At 40.3% G+C, this 26,272-nt stretch overlaps 1 protein-coding gene across 1 annotated transcript; it reads right to left on the reverse strand.

Moving 5' to 3' along the window:
- Positions 1–690: 690 nt before the first annotated feature.
- SRGN (serglycin) lies at positions 691–23,179 on the reverse strand. Its single transcript, XM_081953572.1, has 3 exons — positions 23,050–23,179; positions 5,487–5,625; positions 691–992 (listed from the first exon to the last, which is right to left on the reverse strand). The coding sequence occupies exons 1-3, from the start codon at positions 23,120–23,122 to the stop codon at positions 794–796; spliced, it is 411 nt and encodes a 136-aa protein (XP_081809698.1). The 5' UTR covers positions 23,123–23,179; the 3' UTR covers positions 691–793.
- Positions 23,180–26,272: the final 3,093 nt, after the last annotated feature.

Consider the following 26,272-nt stretch of genomic DNA (forward strand, 5'->3'; position numbering starts at 1 on the left):
AAGTAGGTTTCTGCATTGCTTTTGGCAAGTTTCTTGTACCAAAAAAAGTCTCAAAATATTCCAGAATGAATGTGGCCCCTTCCTGCTTATTTGTCCTGGGAACTGATCTATTCTTACATTACAAGTAGTCCTCGACTTACACAATAGAGCCATAAATTTTCATTGCTAAGCAAGGCAGTCATTACGTGAATTTTGTCCCTTTTTACGACCTTTCTTGGATCAGTTGTTAAGTGAATCACCACGGTTGTTAAGGTAGTAACATTGTTCCATGAATCTGGTTTCCCCATTGACTTAGTTTGCTTGTCAGAAAATCGCAAAAAGTGATCACATGATCCTGGAACAGTGCAATTGTCATAAATACATGCCAGTTGCCGGGTGTCTGAATTTTGATCACGTGACCATGGGGATGCTGCAATGGGGATAAGTGTAAAAACAGTCATAATTCATAAGGGCCATTGTAACTTTGAACAATCACTAATCGAATGGTTGTAAGTTGAGGACTACCTGTAAAACCAAAGAAATGAGATATTGACATGAAAAGAGTTTGTCTAGCATGCCATCTCTTAGCATGATTGATTCCTGCATGATTATTTTGAATTTTATTTAACTGTTTTGTTTGCTTTTGTTTTTCAGCTTACAAATAATAGATTTTATCAAAGAAAAGCATTAGACATTTTAAGATATACATACTTAGCTGTAATATTTTTATAACATATATGCCTGGTCTAGGGTATACATTTCATCAAAACCTAGAATGTGTAAAAAGAAAGATCACATTGAGCTATAGCAGAAATCACAGTATGGTTTCATGGGGAAATAAGCCTTCATTTGCTAGCTTAAACTTCAGATTCACATTTGGTTGGTTCTCAGACACTTCGGGCTCTTCCAGATCGTTCTCAAAGCCCGATCCTGTCTCGGGATCCTCTTCGTTGCCAGATCCTTCTTCATCTCCAGAAAATGGCAAACTAATGGGTTGGTCTTGAAGTATCTCTCTGAAAATACATATTTTGAAAAACAATCATAAGTCTTAGCTACAGTGTTTAGATTTTCTTTATTCCCTAGCTGGAAATAAGTAATGTGTAATGTATGGTATGAAAAGAAAGTAAAAAAAGGTGTCCAATCTATCTGGTGGTTTAAAAAAAGCAAAACAAACTGGCAAATTTATATGCAGAGCAGACAAAAATTAAATATGCATTTTCCTCTTAGCTGTTTTTTTCTAGCCTCTTTCAGATAGTTAGTACAGTCTAGCTTTCCACAACCTTTTGTTCTGCAGATTAATCAGAATTACAGAATAACAGAAGGGACCTTAGATGTCTTCTAATCCAACCCCCTGCGTAGGTAGGAGACCCTATACCTGTGATGGTGAACCTATGGCACACATGCCACAGGTGGTATGCGGGGCCATTTGTTAGGGCATGTGAGGCGTTGTCCTGTCAGCTCCAGCGTGCATGCACACGCTGCCAGCTGACTTCGGCCTTCTTTTAAGATCGGTTTTTTTTTGGCCTCCAGAGGCTTCCCTGAAGCTTCTGTAGGGCGAAAAACAATCCAACGCGCAAACCGGAAGTTCGGGAACAAACTTCCTGTTTGCCATTGGGCCATTTTTCGCCCTCCAGAGGCTTTAGGAAAGCCTCCTGAAGCCTCCGGGGGGCCTCCGGGGGGCCGCCGGGGGGGTTGCTGTTTTCGCCCTCTCCAGGCTCCTAGAAAGCCTCTGGAGCCTGGGGAGGGCAAAAAATGGGTCCATTACATGATAAAAGCGGGGGGGGGGGAGGGCAGGGGTCTCACATGCTTGCAAGCCGGGCCACACGCATAGCATTACGGGTGTGGGCACACCCGCACACGACCCTCCTGCGCTCCCCTTGCTTTTGGCACGCAATGGGGAAAAGGTTAGCCATCACTGCCCTACACCATTCCAGACAAATGGCTGTCCAATCTCTTCAATTTTTGGAGGCAAGCTGTTCCACTGGTTAATTGTTTTAACTGTTAAATTTCTATCCTTTACTTCTTGTTCCACCCTCGTGTTTGGCTAATAGGTTGATCTCCTTTTAGTTATTACTATTAGCTATTAGTTGAATATTTGATTTTCATAATCCCCAAGCATTATGGCCCACGGCTGATTCAGATGAAACAAGACTAAGCTCACACTGCTTTGTAAGAAAAGAACACATGCATCCTTTATATTTTATACATAAAATACTAACTGCACAAACTTTCAGAAACAATACATGTACCTCCAAGGTTTTCTGGTTCCCTTCCTATCGTTCAGAGCTTGCCAACTAAAATGTTGAAGTAAGGAATGAGGGAACCAGGGTATGACAAAGCAAACCTAATTTTTTAAAATATACCTAGAAATAAGAGGTTAAATCAAAGCATCAACTCCAAAAGCATAAGAAAGAAAAGGACTGAAAATGTAGTAAGACGACCCTTTCTTTGTACTTATGGAGAGGTGTTGCTGTAAAATAGATTACACACGAGATAAATCAGAATTCAACCACATGAGAAAAGTGAGTTTCACCATTCCTTGAATCAAAAGCCATACAAGAGATACCAGCTTCTAGCCCTCTAATGCAGGGATGGGCTTCAAAAATTCCAGCAATGAGTTCTCTGCCCGGTTGCTGGGTGGGTGTTGCCATGGTGGGCGTGGCCTAGTTGGTCACCTGCACCACAGCAGTGGAGGGAGTCGTTTTTACCTTCCCCAGGCTCCGGACGGAGGCTTTCCTTGGGCCTCTGGGAGGGTGAAAGCTGCCTCCCCTTGGCTCTGGAGGCCTTCTGGGAGGCCTCTTTTTCCCCCTTCCCGAGTCTCCATGTGGGCCCTGCACTTAGCTCACATCCGAAATGGACTGTGGGGAGACTCCTGGGAGGCGCATGGTGGGGTGGCCGGGGCGGGGATAGGGTGGGCATGGCCAGCCAGGGGTGGGATTTGGAGGTTCTCTGAACCAGCCATAACGTTAGCTACGGGTTCTTCCAAACCCGGGCGAACCCGTAGCAGCCCACTAATAAAGATGAGCCTCATTGAGAGCCAGATACTTCACCTAGTTTCCATCTCTCAATGAGAAGTGCTTGTATTGGTGGGATGGAGTACTGTGTCTTTCACATGGCTTTTCCTGATCAGGAAAAAAAAAACTTTGCCCATTTTATTAAAAAGGTACTGCCGGCCAAAGGGGAAAAAAATATTGATTCACACGGACAGGTAGTTCTTGACGAGACCAATCACTCAGCAACCATTTGAAGTTATGATCAGAAGTGGATTGCTCCTGATTAGGCCCTCATTGGCCAAACTAGTAGTAGCGGCGGGGGGAGGCTCCGCCCACCCTCCCGGACGCTTCTGTGCATGCACAGAAGCGGGAGCACGCCTGAACCGGTACTAAAAAAATTGGCAACCCACCATTGGTTACGATGGACCCTTGAAAAGCTACTTGCAACCCTATTTCAAAGTTACAGCATCAACTTCCCTTGTGGTCACATGACAGCATTTTGGAGTCATGTGATACAGTCATCTGACCACAATATACTTTTTTTGTCAGTTTTTATTTCCAGTTTCTGGCAAAAACTGGCCCATAGAAAAAAAAAGATGGCTTCGCTTAATGACCACAGTATTTGCTTAATGACGAGTGCAAAAAAAGTCATAGCTGGTGACCTGCTTTACAACCATCATGACTTATGGCCATAACTGCCAGACTCAGTTCCAGTCAAAAGTCAAGGATTATCTCTATTTTTAAGTTCAGATTATAAAGATACAGATCATTACAACTTGCATGATATCTCTGACCTCAATACCAGGAAAGATTCTGGAAAAGATAATCAAGCAACGAATTAGCGAACACCTAGAAGCAAACAAAGTAATAGCTAAAAGCCAACATGGGTTTGTCAAAAACAGATCATGCCAGACTAATCTTATTTCATTCTTTGACAAAGTGACAAAATTAGTGGACCAGAGGAATGCCGTTGATATAGTTTACTTGGACTTCAGTAAGGCATTTGATAAGGTAGACTATAACTTACTACTAGATAAAGTAGAAGAAGGTGGGTTGGACAGCATCCCCACCAGATGGATTCGTAATTGGCTGACCAACCGCACTCGATGTGTAGTCCTCAATGGAACTGCATCTACATCCAACTCTGCTATTGTATTGTATTACATGGAGAGAAGTATGCAGTGGAGTACCCTAAGGCTCTGTTTTAGGCCCAGTACTCTTCAACATCTTCATCAATTATTTGGATGAGGGAATAAATGGGAAACTCATCAAATTTGCAGATGACACCAAGCTGGCAGGAATAGCCAACACTCCAGAAGACAGGCTTAAGATACAGAAGGTCCTTGACAAACTTGAACATTGGGCAGTATCTAATAAAATGAAATTCAATGGTGAAAAGAGTAAGGTTCTACATTTAGGCAAGAAAAACGAAATGTACAGGTACAGTATAGGTGGTACCTTGCTGAATAGTAGTAACTGTGAGCCTGATCTTGGAGTCCTAGTGAACAATCATTTAAATATGAGCCAGCAGTGTGCAGCAGCGGTCAAAAAAAGCCAACACAGTTCTAAGCTACATAAACAGAGGGATAGAATCAAGATCACGTGAAGTGTTAATATCACTTTATAATGCCTTGGTAAGGCCACACTTGGAATGCTGCATCGAGTTTTGGTCACCACGATGTAGAAAAGATGTGGAGACTCTAGAAGAAGTGCAGAGAAACAACAAAGATGATTAGGGGACTGGAGACTAAAACATATGAAGAACGGTTGCAGAAACTGGGTATGTCTAGTTTAATGAAAAGAAGGACTAGGGGAGACATGATAGCAGTGTTCCAATATCTCAGGGGTTGCCACAAAGAAGTGGGAGTCAAACTATTCTCCAAGGCACCTGAGGGTAGAATAAGAAGCAATGGGTGGAAACTAATCAAGGAGAGAAGCAACTTAGAACTGAGGACAAACTTCCTGACAGTTAGAACAATTAATCAGTGGAACAGCTTGCCTCCAGAAGTTTTGAATGCCCCAACACTGGAAGTCTTTAAGAAGATATTGGATAGCCATTTGTCTGGAACGGTAGGGTTTCCTGCCTAGGCAGGGGGTTGGAGTAGAAGACGTCCAAGGTCCCTTCCAACTTTGCTATTGTATTGTATTGTATACCAACTTATATATTGCTAAAAATTATGTTATTTTGTAACATCACTGCCAGCAGTATTAATTGATTGGTTTTATTTATTTCAAGTAGTTAGCTGCCTCAATCACCAAAGCAACTTTAAGGCAGTATAAAGACAAAACAGGATGAAAAACGGAAATATCTGAATATATGTCTTTTATTATGTAATAAATATATGATTTTTGCATAATTTCCCTGTAAATAGCACAATTTATTGATTGATTGATTGATAAATTTATCTGCGACCCACCTCATCACAAGGTGAGTTTTGGTGGCTAGACCATTTTGCTTGCTTAGACCATTTTCAAGATTCTGAAGGACAATCGTGAAGGTTTATTTTATCTTACCGTGTTGGATTTGCCTCAAAGGGGATCTTTGCACTCTCGTCTGTCATGACAAAACTTGGTCCCTTTTCTTCAATGCAGTTGGCAGAATTGGCATCAGGTTTACATCGGACCCACATGTACTGGCCTTTTTGAGGCGCTCCTAATAAAAAATGGTATATGTGTTGACATCAAGTTTATAACTTACTAGCCGATAACCTGGCATTGCCCAGGTATTTATTTATCTTAATTCTGTATTAGGTTAGAGCCCCCATGTGGAGTACTTTGAAGCCGTTACTATGGCAACTCCACTGTGCTATACAGTAGATATCATCTTAAAGCATAACAGGCTGTATCCTAACACTATCACACTAATACACACTATCACTGTCAAAAGTACTGTGATTTGACACTATGGATATAATTCATTCCTTTTCGTTTCAGCGGCCCAGGTATTCCAGAGTTATGCTGGGACACACACATACAAAGACACACAGACACCACCACCACCCCGAGAGGTGTTAGGGGTGTCTTATCCCCACAGTATTTGTTTCCAGAGAGTAAGTCATCTGTGTATCAAGTTTGGTTGAAATTGCTCGAGGCCTTCCAGAGTTATGCTGGAACATATACACACAGCCATATATATGTATATGTATATGTATGTATATATATATGTGTGTGTGTGTGTGTGTGTGTGTGTGTGTGTGTGTGTGTGTATATATATATATATATATATATATATATATATATATATGTTGTAATTGTACTGATAAATATAAATATAAATGTAACATACATACATACATACATACATACATACATACATACATACATACATACATACATATATATATATATATATATATATATATATATGGGGTTGTAATTGTACTGATAAATAAATAAAGGGGTTTGTAATGTTGGAAGAAATGTCCTTCTGGGTTCGGCTCCAAGTGGGGAAAAAGACACTGGAGACATGGAGGCTGCTTGGAAATATGGTTTTAATGTTGGACAGGACCACATGGCCTGAGTCCTGAACAGCAAAGGTGATCACATGGTTCAATGTTGGTGGAGAAGAGAAGGGAAGAGAAGAGCTTGCAGGGATTTTTATAATCTGTTCGGCCCCACCTATCTGTTTCCTGTTCCTGTGTAAGAAATGTATTCTGATTGGTTGCCAGACTCCCATGGGCCCGTGCAAGGGCAACCTTCTATAGGCTGTTTTGAATTCAGGTTTGATTGAGTTCAGATGCCATGTGGTCAGTTGAGTAAAGGCTTATTATCCTGCCTTAATCCCATCACAGCTGAAGAGGAGAACTCTTTATTATGTAAAGTGGACTAGCTTGGCCTTCTTAATGGCCCATTGACAAAGTGGGGATGGGCAGGAAGCTGCAGGAATTTAGTGTTTAAAATGTGTTTCTCCCTTTTTCACATCCAGGAAAATATAATATTCTGCCTTTTCAATATTTCCTAGGATATTTCATTTTTCTGGGAGAGGGCTAGGTGATAACTTCCTACAATCCCTCCTTTTTTTTTTCAAAACATGTGAGTGGAACGCACATGTTTTTGACAAAAGATAAAATTGGTCAGATCAGGGAAACTTAATTTTTTTCTGATGGAAAGACATTGAAAGAGACAGCAGAAGGATCACTTCAGTGGCTCCCAGAGAGCTTTCAACCATGAAGGTCTTAACAACCAGGGCACAATTTCTGGAAAGAAATTTACAATATCCAATTTACCATGCCAATTAATATCAGATATCACTTTCTGTGAGCTTCCAGGTTACAAGCAAGCAGAAGTCCCAAAAAAAACCTTCACAGCCATGGTTCTGCCTTTTAAAGAAGTACAGGCTGCCCATTTCCAAGGGATTTCTCCTATTTTAGTGAGGCCAAATTGAGTTTAGCTAGTGTGCAATACAAGCTATTTAATATTTTTTTTAAAAAAAAATTACACACAATGAGCCCAGGGACTCCTATCAGAGACCACCAGTGCAACATGTCCTGCTTTACTGGGCAACATCATTTTTGGGGGGGGAGTCACTGTCAGGGTTTGAGTTTTGAAGATCCTTTCTGCTACTCTTTAAGTGGGGGAATTGCCTGAGGGGAACTGACCCTCCCCCATGGGATTAAAAGGGAGATATCACTGTGTAGGCTTTTTTTTTCCCAGGGGAAAAAATCAACCTAAGAAAAGCTTTGTGGAGTTAAGTCAAGGAGATAGTTTCAATCTAGTTCTGAATGGGGCCTCTCTCTCTCCCTCTCTCTCTCTCTCTTTCTCTCTCTCTCTGTGTGTGTGTGTAGCTGCTTCTACAATACAGAAAATACAGACATTTTGGAGAAAATTTCCCTCCCACCAGCCAGAAATCTAAGGTGTTCAGAACTTGCTGTGCTAGCCATTCTCAAATACAATTCTTACATGAATACATTAAACTGATTACAATATAAATGAGACAGGAAAGAAGACCTTACAATTTCTGTGAAGGAGGCAAAGAAACAAAAGTTTTTTCAAACAATTTTCACCCTCCCCCGTAGTTTTACAGCTATCTTCTGGGAATTGAACAGTCTTTTGGTCTTTACTTCATCTCAGAGTCCTTTTTCATGTCTGCTGGATGGTACTAGGCTTGGCTTGCTGGTAAGAGTGGTCAGTCAGTCTTGGCAGTCTGTCCCAGGCTTGGCTAAGTTTTTTTCCTCATGTCAGGTTTTATCAGGAGGCAATCACCAGCAGCAAATTGGAGAGTTATGGTTTGAGCTAGCAGTCCTTTGTTTCTGAGGTTAAAAAAAAAAAGAGGCCAAGAATACAGTTCTTTACAGACATATCTTTAGTCTTATGTTGTGGAATCTCACCCATTCTGTCCAAGTGTGGAAATCCAAACATTATTTCAGGAGGCAGACGAGGTAAATTTCATGGAACACTGCCTGTATGATTGAAACACTTTTGCAGTAAGATGAGTAAATTTCCAAGAGGGACAACAACTTGTGTTGCAAACAAACAAACAAATAAAATCTCATAGGGTAGAGCACCTTGACTCATAAACATTTAAAAATGCACAGGTGTAAAAGAGGGAGGTAAGAAGAACAGCTTTAAAAAAATTGCAATTTAAAAAAAAAGGTACTTTGAGTCAGCACTCCAAAATATCAAATTCCATTCAGATGGAAGCAAATTCTCATTAAGTATGTTAAAACATTTACAAATGTAAGCAAAATATCTCAAAATCATTCCTTTTTATAGGTTTAATTAAGCATTTTAAACCTCAAAAATTTCAAGAAAAAAAATCAAAATTGTATTCAGAGCAAAGAAATGTAACTGCATAATTGTTATATGCAGATGAAAGATCACAATAGTGAAAGGTAAGCGGAGCAGATCACCCATTTACTCCAAATTTCTCAGAAGAGAGAGGGGGGGAAAGTGGTTAAAGTGAGGAGAAAAAATTTCAGCCTTTAATGACCCAAAAGGAAAGAAGGAAAGAAGGAGGGGGGAATGCCCAGAGGCATTCACAGGTATCACTGGGGCGTTTCATACACACACTCATGGTAAAAATGAGCAGACACTCATTCTCCCCGCTTTTCCTGCTTCCCTCCAAAGAATGACCCAGAAGGAAAAGGGGGGGGGGGGGGATTCACACAGGCAATCACGTGGATCTCTGGATCCATTCACTTATCACTCCCTGGGGCATGGGGGACACATACTCACATTCATACTGCAATCAGACCTTCATGCTTGCTCATGCCAAACAATCATAGGTATTTCAGGAAGCTTTTTTTTTTTTCACAAGCCACCAAGCTTCATTTTCTTTTATTAGAGGATCTCACCCTCCCTTCAGGTTTGGAAATGATAACACACATGCATACACACACATACCATTAAACAACCTTGTAACTGACTGCTTCTTTATATGAAAGGGAATCAAACTACATTCATACCAACTTTACCATCAACATACTCACATTTGCACTGCAATCATTAATTTCACATACAAAAATCCCATTTCATTCTTTCTTCATGCAAGGCAGTTATTACAATTACTTCAGGGAGCTGTACATAAGCCAATGAGCTCCATTTTCTATTATTAAAGGATCTCAACTTCCCTCCAGGTCTGGAAATGATCACGCACTAGATTGTTAATGCCTGTCTCTGCCCTGGGGTGTTCGTTTCTAATTTGGACCTGCCAGCGGACGCTGGCTAATTTTTAAAGATCCAAATTCTATCTTGATATCCCAGCACGCGCTGGCATTTTTAAATATCAAGATGTATAGAAACAATGTACAGAGATGTTTGTCCACACATTGTTTGCATTCAGCCAGGGTTCTAGGTTGGCTCTCCCAGCACATGCTGGCATATTTTTAAAGATCCAAGATGTATGGAGACTTTCATTAACACATCATTTGCATCTGGGTGGGGCCCTTGATTCATCTGATGGTGGCCAGAAAATCAGCAAATTTGTTGACAAAATCTAAATCAAAACTGCCTTCTGGAGGCCAGGTTTTTACTTTAGGACTAATAGAGTAGGTTGGTCAGAAAAATGTGCAGAGGGTTTTTACTCAGGTTGAAGGCAAACCTTTAGTAGGAATTTCCTTCATTTCATACATGCACACACAAGGCAACACTCTCCTCCTCCCCCCAAAAGGAAAAAAAAATCTATACTCACCTGAAGAGTACAATCTTCTAGGGCTGAAAGACATGAGAACAAGGTTCCCTCCCCCACAGAAAAGGCATTGTTGGAGGATTAGAGGTAAGGGAGGGGCGGGGGGGGTAGATAGCTTGCAGGCAGAGTTTGAAAAATAAAACCATCAGTTACTCAGCAGATAAACAGATAAACATTATGGGGATATCACAGATGAGAAATGGGGTCTGGATTCACATGCTTCAGGAAAGAAATGGACAGGTAAAATCATTTAGACACACAATAAATGCAAGGATGAAACTTTTCTTGCAAACATTTCCTGGGTTGTTACTTTAAGGTATAGGCAAGGAAGGAAGGAAAAAAAATAACTTTACTCTGTCTCTGCTGGCCAAAACAGATGCAAAGCAAAGACCCTTCCCAGTTTCAGTTAGTTTTCTAGGCCCAACAAACTGAGCGAAGGCAATTTCTGCCAGTTTACTCCTTTCTTTCTTTGAACACTTTAAAATTCTTGTCTTTTGGATTGGAGACATCTTAGTTACAATTACCTTGAGGGTGCACAAAGACTTAGACATACACACACACAGACAAAGAGGGAAAAACAAAATCATTCCCACCATGAATTTCAGTTAAATTGGGGAAGGCACAAATCTTAACAAACAAAAACCACGTGGTTACATAAAAGACAGAGAAAGACAGACAAGAGAAAAAAGAAATCCCACCATTTTCTTTTAAGTACCTTTTCAGCCAAATTAGTTTTTCCTGTATCATCTTTCAGCAAAGCCCATTTTCTACAATCTGCTCTTCTTTTCTTCATTCCGGCCAGGACGGGCATTTGCTTTTCGTCCCAGGCCCCCAACAACTCCCCTAGGGGGGTTTCCATGGCTACCCTCGAGCTACCGCTTCCCATGATCCCGTTTAGATGTGGGTTCACTTCGTCCTAGCCGGGTTTGCCACTTCGTATTTCCCCGCTTTACTTTCGCGTCCTTAGAGGACCTTTCGCGCCCTTTTGAAGGGACTTTCTCTGTTTGCCCTTCGGAGGGTCTTATTGGTGCACTTCGGAGGGACTTTTCTGGGGGTGCCCTTCGGAGGGACTTTTGACGCGTTCCTCACCGCGGGAACCTTCTCTCGATTCGCGCCCTTTCACGCAGGGACTTTTCTTACAGTTTCAAGTCTTGGGGAAAGAGACCCGGAGGACCAGCCGCACAATGACCCAGGAGGGGTGCTGTCGGAGCGGGTATGCGTACCTCCCTTTTTCTCACTAACTTCCTTATGGGCTTTAGCTTTTTTCCTCTCACAGGACAAAAACAGCAGCAACAACAAAAATTAAAAAAAAACATTCACTTTTCCATCCATTTTCACACACACTAGTCACACACAGGCAGGCTTACACACATTTCCCATGCTTTAAAATTAAACTTTAGATAATTAAAATTTAGAGGTACTCACCTTCTTTCCAGGCAGCCTTTGAGCTCAAACTCAAAACCCCTTTAAAGCCTAGATCCAAATGGCTAAGGCCAAGATAAAGTCCACCCACAGACTCAATGGGGTCTGTGCCGGCATGGGAGGCATACCTGGGCCATATCCATTTGTTAGGCTAGCTTGGAGTCCCATCTGGGGTGCCAATTGTTGGAAGAAATGTCCTTCTGGGTTCGGCTCCAAGTGGGGAAAAAGACACTGGAGACATGGAGGCTGCTTGGAAAGATGGTTTTAATGTTGGACAGGACCACATGGCCTGAGTCCTGAACAGCAAAGGTGATCACATGGTTCAATGTTGGTGGAGAAGAGAAGAGAAGGGAAGAGAAGGGCTTGCAGGGATTTTTATAATCTGTTCAGCCCCACCTATCTGTTTCCTGTTCCTGTGTAAGAAATGTATTCTGATTGGTTGCCAGACTCCCATGGGCCCATGCAAGGGCAACCCTCTATAGGCTGTTTTGAATTCAGGTTTGATTGAGTTCAGATGCCATGTGGTCAGTTGAGTAAAGGCTTATTATCCTGCCTTAATCCCATCACAGCTGAAGAGGAGAACTCTTTATTATGTAAAGTGGACTAGCTTGGCCTTCTTAATGGCCCATTGACAAAGTGGGGATGGGCAGGAAGCTGCAGGAATTTAGTGTTTAAAATGTGTTTCTCCCTTTTTCACATCCAGGAAAATATAATATTCTGCCTTTTCAATATTTCCTAGGATATTTCATTTTTCTGGGAGAGGGCTAGGTGATAACTTCCTACAGTAACATAAATACATATGTATATGTGTGTGTGTATATATATATATATATATATATATATATATATATATATATATATATATATATATATATATATATATATATATATATATATATATATATATATAATCTTAAATATTACTATCACCACTTGTAATATTGATATTGGAATAGCATTGCTGGTTCACACACAGCCATTTTTATATATTTTTATTTAAGATATATATATATATCTTAAATATTACTATCACCACTTGTAATGTTGGTATTGGAATAGCATTGCTGGTTCAATACACCCATCATACTCTGCAAAAATAACAACAGAAAACTCTATAAACCATGATAACCTTTGTCAAAACCTAAGACAGGCAACTTGAGATTTCTCTACACATTTATTTATTTATTTGTTCAATTAATCATTCAATTTAGAGGCCACCAAGATCCTGAGTGGCTTTCCATTGGAAAAGCAAGGAAACCAATAAAAAAAGTGAAAACAATTGTGTGTGTCAGGAAAAAAAGAGGAATACTTAGTTAAATAAAAATTTCAGAGGAGCTGGAACCATTCTTCTCCAGGTTCTGGGGAATCAGGTGGGTTTTTAGTGCATTTTTAAACAATGTCAGGCTGGAAGGCAGAGGGATCCTTGGGGAGATGCTGCTTCCTGTGTCCCAATAGATGGCACTATTTGATTGAAGGGAGCACCACATTGCCCGATCTTACAGGACAAGCAGAAATGATCAGAGATACGAAATCCCTCAAATAACCAAGTCAAAATGGTTTTCCTTTCAGAAGAAAACTCTTGTCGAGGGGTTTAAAATTTAATTTTGCATTTTAAAACATCTTAATCAAGAGAGACTAATTAGGAACAAAAAAACTAAACATGATGTAGGCAGAAATATTTTGTCCCATTTTTATAGATTACTGGCTTATTGAAAAAAAGTTGATATAAAAGTATAAACTGAAATAAATTTGCACGTAGTAAATAAGCAGTTTTCTCCAAACTGTAAGGTTCCAGATGAGTGGGAAAATATTCCTAAATTTCCATTGGCTACATTCACTTAAAATTCTCAGAACTAAAATCTAGATCAGGGGTGTCAAACTCTATTTCATTTCAGGGTTGTGCCTGACCTCACCAGGGGGGGGGGGCATGGTGGCCATGGGTCATGGTGGATGTAGCCAGCTTGACGTCACTTGGGCTGGGGCACCTATGGTGGCCCGAGCATTCTGCTAGCGAAAATGGGCTCCCAAGCTCCGTTTTCAGCTGTGACAGTGTCCTGCAACCTTCTGCCAGTAAAAATGGAGCTTGGGAGGGCCCTTTTTGTTGGCAGAGGCACCACGGGCCAGTCCTTTGTTGTTTCCAGGGCGGCCCTGCGGGCCAGATCTAAATATCCCACAGGCTGGATCCAGCCCCCAAGCCTTGAATTTGATACCCCTGATCTAGATACATCTGGTGGGCACAAAACTGGGAAGGGCTATGTAATGATGGTTTGCCATAAAAGCACTAAATAATGAACCAGCACTAAAATACACTAAATTGAAACTGGGTAGCGAAACATAATGCTTAACACTCTAGAACTGTCAAGTACAAACTCATGTTGTACCAATATCATCTTAACACTGCTGATAATTTTAAAAAATCTTTCAGCCATAAAATATATCATAGTAAGTTCCCAGGACACAGGCAAACAGAACCAGACTCAAAAAAATTGCAGCATTCCAAAGAGAAATTGTAAGACATTGGGGACGAGTGTACTGAGCAAAGGCTCAAAGGAAGGCTGAGAAACAGATTGGCAAGGGCAGGTCTTCTGAAACTGATCAGGCCATGAAATACAATATCAGATGTTCTAACAAATATTCTTCAGGTTGGGGTAGGAGGATATATTAGTTTTTAGTCCACCTCCCAAACCAGGTGCTTTCCATATGTGTTGAGTAACATCATCGCTGGCAAGCATCAGGGTAAAGAAAGCTGCAAACACCATTCTTTTCAAAATGTATAACAGGTCTTGCTGACCTTGAAAATTCAACCCATTTCCTTTCTCTCACCACAACATAGATAACTGAGTTTCCATGACATGGCTGAGATAATCATCTCCCCTAAGTTAAGTTCAATGCACATTCTAGGCACGTGATCAGGAATCCCCACGTCAATGGAGAGCAATCATTTCCAAAGTTTCAGAATGTGAATTTCTGCAACGTCCAGTATGAATGAACTTCATGAGACTTCTGGGATAGGTTGGAAAAAGTTCCTGCTATTTATGTTCTCACAAGAGCAGAATTGGAGGGTCGTGCCAATGTACAGTTTAGCTGTGGTGTAATTGACACACTGCAAAGCTATCATTCGTTCGTTCGTTCAGCTTCAGATCTGGTAAGAGGAATTACAAAGCTCATTTACTGCCTTTGTAGTTTGAAGGTGTGAAGTGTCCTATCCTGTGGAATAAGAGGTTTTTTTTTTACTGTTGCTAATTCTGAACCAATTCAGGGCAATGAGATGACTCTCACAAGCTCAGAAATCTAGTCTGTTACCAAAACAAAGTATGGGTGAAATCACCCCAAAAATCAAGTTGAGTCAAGCCATTTGTACCACAAAAATGTCCACACTGATTGAAACCTTGATGTCACTATAAATGTCACCGGAATTCTTTTGTAATGGCTTACAGAATACAGAATAACAGAGTTGGAAGGGATGTTGGAGGTCTCTAAGTCCAATCCCCCGCCCAAGCAGAATATCCTATAACATTCTGGACAAATGGTTGTCCAAACTCTTATTAAAAACCTTCACTGATTTAGTACCAGGGGTGGTATTCAGACGGTTTGGATTGGTTAGATTGTCTTCCTCTTCTTTGTGACCGTGTCTCAAATATTGGAACACTGCTATCATGTCACCCCTAGTCCTTCTCTTCATTAGATTAGATAGATACATACAGTTCCTGCAACCGTTCATAAACTTTATTTTGATGATAAACCTATTTATCAGTGATTTGTTTCCGTGGATATCTGCTGACTTCAGCTTTCTATTTCTAATCTTGTAGCAGATGCCAGGCTGGCAGCTTGTCACTCTTTTAAACTGGCAGAAATAAAGGCAGTTACTTCCCAGATTTTGGGAAATGAAAAACCTGATGGTGTAGAAGTGCACATTTCCTGATCAAATAATGATTCTTATAACATAATAATAATAATGCCTAGAAGGGTATGCACTGAAATTTCTCTGTTTTTTTAAAAAAATTAGATGTGAAAATGGGATAGCAATAGACTTATATACCGCTTCATAGTGCTTTTACAGCCTCTCTAAGCAGTTTATAGAATCAGCCTATTGGCCCTCAACAATCTGGGTCTTCATTTTACCCACCTCAGAAGGCTGGAAGGCTGAGTCAAGCTTGAGCAGGTGGGATTTGATCTGCTGAACAGTCAGCTGAAGTAGTCTGCAGTATTGCACTCTAACCACTGTGCCACCTCAGCTCTATGGCTCTATAGCACTAACTTAAAAGTAAACCCATACAAAAGTACAGGTGGTCCTCTTCTAATGGCCACAATTTTGGCCTATTTTACAACCTTTCTTGCCACAGATGTTAATCACTGCAAATGTTAACTTAGTAGCACGGTTGTTAAGTGAATCTGACTTTCCCATTGATTTTGTTTGTCAGAAGGCCGCAAAAAGTGGTCCTATGACCCTAGGACACTGCAACCATCATAAATATGAGTCACTTGCCAAGCATCTGAATTTTGATCAGGTGACCACGGGGAAGCTGCAATGGCAGTAAATGTGGAAAAATGGTCATCAGTAACTTTCTTCAATGCTGTTGCAATTTTGAACAGACACCAAACAAACTGTTGTAAGTTGAGGGCTACCTGTATTGTGGGGAGCCAAGTCATCTATCCTCAAATCTCTTACTCCTGTCCTTCCATTTGACGTAAATGTGGATTGTTCATAATTCTGCCAGTTTCAAGGAAGAACATCATAGCAATGAAGAGGTAGTGCTGGAAAGACCACTTCCTTGTGAATACGGGAGGTGTTATTCTCACATTTACCCCAAGACACAATCCTGGTCAATCAAGAAATGCACAAGTCCCGGTAGGATCCTGGAATAGGTTTTTATGAAGAAAGAAGTGAGCAAACTGTACTTCGTTTTGTATTAGCTTAGTTTGGTGAAAAGCTAGAAGAGAGGTGAAACTAAAAACTAAGTGAACTGTGTGTGACAAGTACTTTACACAGCTTCTTCTTTACAATTTCTCAGATAAATAAATCTATTGATAATGATTAGTGGGCCACACATCTAAATCATAACATTATAATAGGAGTGTAGGTGGCATAAATGAAGAGAAAGAAGAATCACTACAAAGCCTTCTCACATCAGCTCTTCCATTTAGAGGGCAACAATTTTCTCTAGAGAGCTTCCATAGAAGTCCATTTTGCTTGGAGAGGACGTGAGGTAGAATCCAGTAATGTAGAAGGCCTTGGTTGGGGTATGCCAGTGATGGCTAACCTTTTCCGGACCAAGTGCCCAAAGCGCGTGTGCGTGCCCAAACCCCCAAAATGCAATGCATGTGCAGCCCCCTGCATGCACCCTCCCATGCCCACACACCCCTGGGCATGTGCGGCAGAGACCCAACAACCACTGGCCATTGGGAGGCGCACACACATGGACGGTGGAACTAAACTAGGGCGATGGCTCGCTTCCCTACAGAGAGTGCGCTGCGGGCCACCTGTGGCACACGTGCCATAGGTTCGCCATCACTGGGGTAGCTATCTTGATGTAGCGGAAGCCCAAGCTCAGGAGCTATGGGGAGATTTAGCAGAAAAAGAGGTTTGCTATCACATGGGTAGCTATCTTGATGTAGTGCAAACCCAAGCTCAGAAGATGGAGAGATTTAGCAGAAAAAGAGATGATGGGGAAAGGACAATTTAGCTGTTTCAATCTGTTATCCACCAGGCACGCCGAAGTATAATTCCAAGCACACCTCCCATCTCAGGAGCACCAGACTGGAGAGTCCCTAACCCTGCCCTCTAATGCCCCTCACCCAGCCATTCCTCTTTGGATAATTAGAAACATGGTAAATTCTTACATCTGCTTATCAGTAGTGAAACAGTGACTGCAGATGTTTCCTTGATATTTTATGATTTAAGTGACTAAGTCATTGAAATAATTTAACCCTTTTTATTTTCTTTTTAGATTAGCCACATTCCCTTGAAGCTTTTTCCTGGTTCAAGAAGCATTTGAATTCGTGCTGAACAATTTACTGACTTACGGTAATCTTTCATTCCTCTTTCAGAAGTATTAGTTGCTTATAGCACAGACTTTTTTGCAATGTTCAGTCTTCATTGCTGTTTTTACCTCAGTCTCACTGAGCTTTTATGAAAGCATCTTTCTGTTATATTTCCTTCCGTTTGCAGTGTTAGATGATTTTCCTATTCTTTTGAGAATCACAGACATCCTTATCAGTAAAACAAAACTAAGGAAAACCATTGGAAGTTGATTTCTTAGATTAGAACTATCAATCCATATCTTCAACTATAGCTTCAGAAAACTCTTTTGTGCTAGCTATGAAGGATAACTTTTGTCATCAACACTAGCTGATTAAGAACCCAAATGGATTAATCTGACTCTCCCCCCCAAGCTGCGGGATCTTACATCATTTGTCTTTCTTCAGCAGCCACCTAATTGTAAACCTGAAGGAAGTTACAAAAGAGAGTTGAGCTATGCCTGCCTTTCAAACTGACAGAGTGGAGGAGAGATATGCTGGATTAACACTCTTTTTATCACAAAGCCATGCTCCAGAGTTGAGCGGGTTGCATCCAAAATTGCACATTATGATATTATATATGAGAGAAATAACACAAGAAGAGGAAGAGCTCAGCAAGTAGCCCAGCTTAATTGCACACTGCACCATATACAATTAAATCAACTCATAATTAAATTTGCTCAGCTGTGAAAGTGTAACTGGAAGATTTGCTGCATCAGAAATTTCTTTGTGAATTAGCAGAGGTATCAATAAGACTGGTACAAAAGGGAAAATTTTGGACAGTGGGCTAGCCTTTTTCATAATTAATATTTAATACTGGGTGCCTTTCTCCATTGTTTCAGCCAGTCAGCCATGCCTTTCACAAAGCTATTCTATCCAACCTCCACAACATTAATCAGTCTTCCATGCTTAATATTTACTGAGTGCCTTTAGACCTAGTGATTTCTAGCATCGTGTAGCATCACTCTACTATTTCCCCATAGTTACAGGTGCCTGTTGGAGACAGACTTCATCTCCAATAAAACAGAATATCTATCTGGTTTGGTTCTGCAACCCAACAAGACAGACACGGACTTTGGAGGATAATCAGAACCGGATAAAAAACAATTATTGCCAACCTGCCTTCCATTGAAGGCATTCCCCAAAAAGAGGGCTGTGAAAATATCTACAGACACCTCACATCCTGGACATAAATTGTTTCAACTTCTACCCTCAAAACAACACTATAGAGCACTGCACACCAGAACAACTAGACACAGGACAATTTTTTCCGGAATGCCATCACTCTGCTAAACAAATAATTCCCTCAACACTATTCACTAAGGCTGCATTACTATTACTATTAGTCTTCTCATTGTTCCTATCACCAATCTCCTTTCACTTATGACTGCAGGACTGTAACTTTGTTGCTTGTATCCTTATGATTATATTGATATTAATTGCTTTCTGATTGCTTATTTGTACCCTAGGACTATCATTAAGTGTTATACCTTATTATTCTTGACGAATGTATCTTGTCTTTTTATGTACACTGAGAGCATATGCACCAAATTCCTTGTGTGTCCAATCACACTTGGCTAATAAAGAATTCTATTCTATTCTATTCTATTCTATTCTATTCTATTCTATTGCTAAGGGTTGAATTCTGAAGTTCTTGGCGCTCTCTGAGCTTATTTGCTCTCTTGCAGACACTTTATTACCCAACTAGCTAACATCAGCAGTCATGTGCAAGCAAGCATCCAAGCTCAGAAAGCCTCAGGAATTCTAGACTTTATCTCACCAGGATAATATAAATTACAATAGCTGAGTAATCTATAAATCACTAATGGACAAATGGCCTTGAAATTGCCTCCCTGGGTTACTCTTTAAGGGTGATTGTGTTCATGGTACTTTTGCAAATGGCATGAACTTACTATTGTCACTGCCCTATGTCCAGAAGCACCTCTGACTGAGCAGAGAAAAATCAGCATTTTAAAAATGAAACTGGGGTTAGGAAAATATGAAATATTTGTATAATTTGTGAGTTGTCTTTTGAAAATTGTACTCAGATATCCAGCAGGAATTTAGCTTGCTAAAAGTGGAAGTTTGTTCTGAATAAAGACAGTAAAAGCATCCTGTGTGGTAACATGTAAAGAACAAGAGACCTCAATTTCTTCACACTTACACCAATTTCCTTTTGCATCACAAGACAAACCTAATGCTCTAACAGAAAAACAAATTACCTTTTCAAATATCTTGCTAAGATGCCAAATGAGCTGCTAATGTTTCTTAAAAGATGCCAAGCAGAAAGAAATGGAATAAAACGGATCCTTCTAAACTGTGTGGTCAAGGGAGCATGTTTGCCTTTCTAAAAGTCTAATGTGTAACTTCCCATTATACTCAGGATTATAATTAAGTCCCCAAACAAACTACCATTTGTAAGCCAATAGCAAACACTGACTTAAAGTCATCTTTATTCTTGACTACCTGATAACCTGGTGTAGCCCAGGTATGTATTTATCCGAATCCTGTATTAGAGGGAGCTCCCTTGTGGAGTACTGTGAAGCCGTTATCATGGCAACTCCACTGTGCTGTACAGTAGAAGCCATTTTAAGGCATAACAGGCTGTATCTTAACAGAACCTGAATCCAAAATGCACTCTATCACTATCAAAAGTACTGTGACTTGATACTATAGATATAATTCAGTCCTTTTCATTTCAGCGCCCTAGGCGTTCCCAAGTTATGCTGACCCCCCCCCCCGAGGGATGTTAGGCGTGTCTTACCCCCACAGTATTTGTAAGTAAGTCACCTGTGTGACTTATATGTATATGACATATATACATATATGTCATATAAGTCATATATATGACTTATATGACATATATGTATAGAATAACCATTGTATCGCAAATCTGTTCCTGGTCAGTTTGTCTTTCCTCACAAGGGGAAGTGTGAAGACATATTTAACTGGATATGTAGAGTTGTGTTTTTAATCTAATATGGTCTATTGCACCACAATTCAGGCCTATTCCAGAGGGCATAGAATAGTAATAATGAACCAGAAAATGGTATCACACTGCTGCCATCTAGCAAACACAAGGAGTTTTGCAGCTCAGATATCCAAGAACTAAACATGGATAATGTTACTTAAAAAAAAAAATTCCAATTAACATTTTGAATGTTTCTCTACATAACTGGCACAGAACAAATGTGTTTGGCACATAACTAGCAGCTCAATCTTTACAGCTTTACTGGATTGTAGACTTAGACTGCAGCAGCTAGTTCAGTGTAAATCCTATTCAATTCTGAGTAAACATGTCCTCAAGGTGTTTTTCTAAAAGGCAACTGGACTTTCTTGGGGGTTTTTCCCCTTTAAAACATTTCACTTCTCATCCAAGAAGCTTCTTCAGTTCTGACTGAATGGTGAGGAAAACCATCCCTACCATTCAGTCAGAACTGAAGATGCTTCTTGGATGAGAAGCAAAATGTTTTCAAGGAAAAAAATTGAGAAAGTCCAGTTGCCTTTTAGAAAAACACCTGTCAGATAACCGTGGTCTGGCTGATTGAGAATCTCCATAGACATCTGAGTAAACATGTATAGAATTGGATTGTCCAGTGGATTCTTGGTTCTGGATAAGGTAAACGTAAAGGTTCCTCTCGCACATATGTGCTAGTCGTTCCTGACTCTAGGGGGCGGTGCTCATCTCTGTTTCAAAGCCGAAGAGCCAGCACTGTCCAAAGAAGTCTCCGTGGTCATGTGGCCAGCATGACTAAACGCCGAAGATGCACGAAACGCTGTTACTTTCCCACCAAAGGTGGTTCCTATTTTTCTACTTGCATTTTTACGTGCTTTCGAACTGCTAGGTTGGCAGAAGCCGGGACAAGTAAGGGAAGCTCACTCCGTTATGTAGCACTAGGGATTCGAACTGTCAAACTGCTGACCTTTCGATCGACAAGCTCAGCGTCTTAGCCACTGAGCCACCCTTGGTTCTGGATACATATATAAAATAAAAGTGCCCTCAGCTAGTGTCACATTAAACCACTTTTGGAATTTAACTTTCCTGTAATTTTATCACATGCAGCATATTTTAAGATGCAGTTAACAATTATAATAGAGATTTTTTTTTATAATGGTAAAACCATATGCTTTACTTCTTCCAAATTTGTGTAGTTAGTTCTGTAATCAGTCTTCCAGAGACTATAATTTTGGGCGGATTAAATTTATTACTATTATTATTACCCTTAATATTGTTTGCATTACTACTTGCAAGAATATAAGATCCTCTTTAAGACAATCCTATTTTTCATTGCATAAAGAACTGTACTTTTTTACTCAAGTGTGGCTCCCATCTTTATGATTAAAACACCTTCCCACTATAAAATGGAACTTATGAAAAAAAGAAAACCCCACCCAGCCTCCACCTCCACAGCTGCTAAAGAGCCCACATGGAATATGGTGAGCAGCTATGGCATGCCTAAGGACGCTGATCCTAAATGAGGGTAGGGGGACAATTTCCTCATCCTGCTCAAAAAACAGAAGAGCCCTTGAAAATGTTTAAAGACATTGAGTCTCTATTGATTAGCCCTTGGGCCATATCAAAGTGCAAAGTTCCAGAAACAAATGTACTAAAATTTGATAAAAGCAATTTAAAATGGAATCGGAATAAAATACAATTTAAAATGGAATCGGAATAAAATACGATTTAAAATGGAATCGGAATAAAATACAGACTAAAATAAAATTGGAACAGAGTGCAATAATTTAAGATATAGCTAATATATGATAAAATTATATTTCAGTGTTACCCCTGCAATCTACCCCAATCAGTCCTACTTATGCAGATCTCAACTGAACCATTTTGTTTAAGTCCTGTGCTGTGTTAAATGTTATTTTCCAGTTCTGGCCGCATGTAAGGTAAGTTGTTTTGATATGGGGATTCCAATGGGTCATTCATTTGGCATATAGACCAAGGTACTTGTCTCTCACCCCCTTATACAAACAACAATCAAATAGGATGTGAGCCAGGTCTTTTACCTCTGTTGCTCCGCAAAGGCAGAAACGCTCATTGTAGGGTATAGAATGGAATTTCCCATATCTGACCATTGTGTGACAGAACAACAAGTAGAAATATTAAACCCCAACATAATCATCAAGAAACACTCCAAGCCTCCCTTTGCTTCCCTTTAACAAAGTCATTTTTTCTTTCACTTATTAAGCTTCAGGGATTACACCTTTTTGTCTGGAGAATGCATACCTTCATAAGTCCACTGAACTTATGAGCCCCCACATTCCTATTTGGAGAAGGGATATGGCTGTCACTTGCTAAGCGTAAACCTCCAGGGGAGAAGAACACCTGCCAGAGCCCAAATTTTGGAGCGATTCTATCCTCGTTTCTTCAGATGTAAGCCCATCTGAACTCTCGGATGCCTATTCCTGAATCGACATGTACAGAATTGCTGTGCAAATCTCATCTTTGTCAGCACATCTTAACAAGGAGATTAGGAAAAGAACAGCCGTCAGAAATTTTACCTTGTCCTGGGCATCCCAGAATGAGGATTACACCAAGAGTTACAAAGATCCTCCCCATAGGTTTGACAAGCATCTCCAATTTGGCTTGGGCACCTCCACACTGCACCAACCGTCACTGCTGATGTGGAAATGAAACAGGCAGGCGAGTGGCTGCCTTTACAAAAGGTTTCCAAACCTCAAAACCCAACCCTTTCCTTGCATCACGACTTCCTGAGCTCAGATAAGGGACACCTCTACTAACAAAGCCTAGGTCCTAATTCTACACTCCTGATCTAGTAGTTGCTACAGGAAGCCAGTGTTTCCTCTGCAGACAAAGAGTAGAAGGTCTACTCAGAGTAAATATCTTATCAGAATCAATGTTACTCCTGAAAAACAAGAGTGATTTGTAGCATTGGTTTCAATGGGGGGGAGGGAGGGCATAATTTACCGTATTTTTCAGAGTATAAGACGTACCAAGATTTTGAAGACGCAATTTTTTTAAAAAACTTTTTTTGCATTCTGCAAGACCTCCCCAAAACTGTCTGTTTTTCGTGAAAATGAGCCCATTTTCTGTCCCAAAAAGGGCATGCATAGACTTTGGGAGGCTTGTAGAGTGCTCCTAGGGGCTGCGAGGGCAAAAATGAGCAAAAAATGGCCCATTTTTCATGAAAATTGGCCCATTTTTGTCAAAAAAGGGCATACATAGCCTTTAGAACACTTATAGAGTGCTTCTGGGGGCTGGGGGGCAAAACCAAGCAAACAATGGCCCATTTTTCACTCATTTTTGCCCAGAAGCACTCTATAAGCCTCTTAAAAGCTATGCACGGCCATTTTTGCAAAGGAGGCGGGTTTCGGGAGGCCAAAAAAAATGCTGTATTCAGTGTATAAGACGCACCCAGATTTTCACCCTCTTTTTTGAGGGAAAAATGTGTGTCTTATACTCTGAAAAATACAGTACCTAGGAGTAAATTCTACTGAATTGGTATCAGGGGTGGGTTCCTGCCAGTGCTAATCTACCATCCCATTTAGAACCGTTTCCAGCTCCCCCCCGCCCGTCCGCACCACTCTTGTCCCGCCCGCCACTCACTGATTGGCTGGCTCACCAATCACCCTGCCCGCCGCTAAGAGTCCTATCTAAACCTTAAAATCTTAAAGCTGTCAAGTTTGAACATCCCTGGGGGGGGTTTCCTAAAGGGTTAAGGGGTGCAAGGGTCTTGTAACTTGACAGTTTTAAGACTTGCACACTTCAATGCCAGAGTTCCTGAGCCAACATGACTGGAGGAGGAATTCTGGGAGTTGAAGTCCACAAGTCTTAAAGATGTCAAGTTTGAACACCCCAGGGGCTTTTTTTTCTAAAGGGTTTAGGGTGCAAGGGTCTTGTAACTTGACAGCTTTAAGACTTGCATGCTTCAAATGCCAGAGTTTCTGAGCCAACATTTTGGTTGCTAAACAAGAGCGTTGTTAAGTGAGTTTCACTACATTTTACAAGTTGGCTATGCCCACCCAGTCACATGACTGCCAAGCCACTTCCACTCGGTCACATGGCTGGCAAGCCACTCTCACCCAGTCACATGGCCAGCATGCCACTCCCACAAAGCAGGCCACACCTACAGAAGAGGTTCTAAAAAAATTTGAAACCCACCACTGATTGGTATCCATTGGTTTACATAATATGAGAACAATTAAAACATTTTGGAAGTTATCCTCTGCCAGCAGCCAATTTTTTTTCTTTTTGTCACTATTTATTTAATTTTATTTTAATACAAACAATCCATCTTCCATTAAACAGTGTGTCGTCTGGGTACAAATATCTTGTGCAATAAGAGTTAAAATTTACAACCATACTCATTATTTATCTGCTCATGACAATACTGATATACATAACATATCTGGAATCCGACCCTCTGGAATGACGTCCCCCCTGACATCAGAACAACCACTGATCTCCGTTCCTTCCGCAAGAAACTTAAGACCCACCTGTTCCACTTAGCTGGCCTGGCCTAACCATAGTTTTAATCTTCAATCCTCTGGCCGGTATTTTAAATTTTCGGGGTAGACTTTTTAGGCTGTTTTTTAATTTTTAATTTTATTGTACAGGCTTTGTATTTAATCTATTTTTAAGGGGTATTTAATATTTTCTACTATGTATATGGTTTTTTAGTTGTTGTCTGTACACCGCCCCGAGTCCCTTCGGGGAGAGGGGGCGGTCTATAAATTCAATTAATAATAATAATAATAATAATAATAATAATAATAATAATAATAATAATAATAATAATAATCTGATATTATAACAATCCTCTTCTTGAATTATTTAATTCTATTACTATATTTTCTATAGTTCACTAGTCTACTTTCATTTCTAACTTTCATATTTATTTTCTAACTATCAGTAGAATAGTTTCTATATCCTATAATATTCGGTTTGCTCCTTCTCTTTAAGTGCAAGTGTTAACCTATTCATTTCTGCACATTCTTAATGTTTTCCTAATCACGTTCTCATTCGTAGGAACACTTTTCCAGTGCTGTGCAAATACAATCCTGGCCCAGCAGCCACATTTCTTTATCAGAAATTAATCCATGTCAGAATATATTAAAATAAAGTAACACCTATTAATATAAAACTTTATTAGCGTGACATCGAGTTATGGCCAAAATGGAGCCTGCCCATTATGGTCACAAGTCATGAGGGTTATTAAGCAAAGTGCCCATGTGATCGCCTCACTTAATGGCCCCTTACCCCTGCTCTCCCTGATGCAGTCATTGTGACTATCCAGGTTGTTAGAGCACAAGATGTGTAACTCACACATCAATACTGTCACATCAATACTGAACTCTGTTTAGGAGTTCATTTCCAGACCAGAAATGCCTTACTCTTATATCTACTTTTCAATCTTTTAGCATGGTTGGCTTGGCTTTGATAAAATGGGATTCTGGTGTGTTCATAACAGCAAAACCAATGTGTTTTCAGAACATGGCCAGAGCAGAGGATATGAAAACTGCCTAACAAACACTTATGTCAAAAAAAGCAGCTCCTGTGTCTTTATGACTCTAGGCCAGCAGTTTGAAAAGTATTCATTGGAAAGATTGATATCATTATCGAAAGAACATTTTGTGTAGCATAAAGGAAGTTGTACTCAACAAGTATGCACACCACAGAGTCATTCTACCCAGTTTATTTCCCATCGATGCTTTTTCTCACCTCTTAATGTGATGTTTATTAACACAATAGGAAGTAGTAATT

This window comes from Natrix helvetica (genome assembly GCF_964273705.1).
Source record: "Natrix helvetica genome assembly, chromosome: 5".
Lineage (NCBI taxonomy): Eukaryota > Metazoa > Chordata > Lepidosauria > Squamata > Natricidae > Natrix > Natrix helvetica.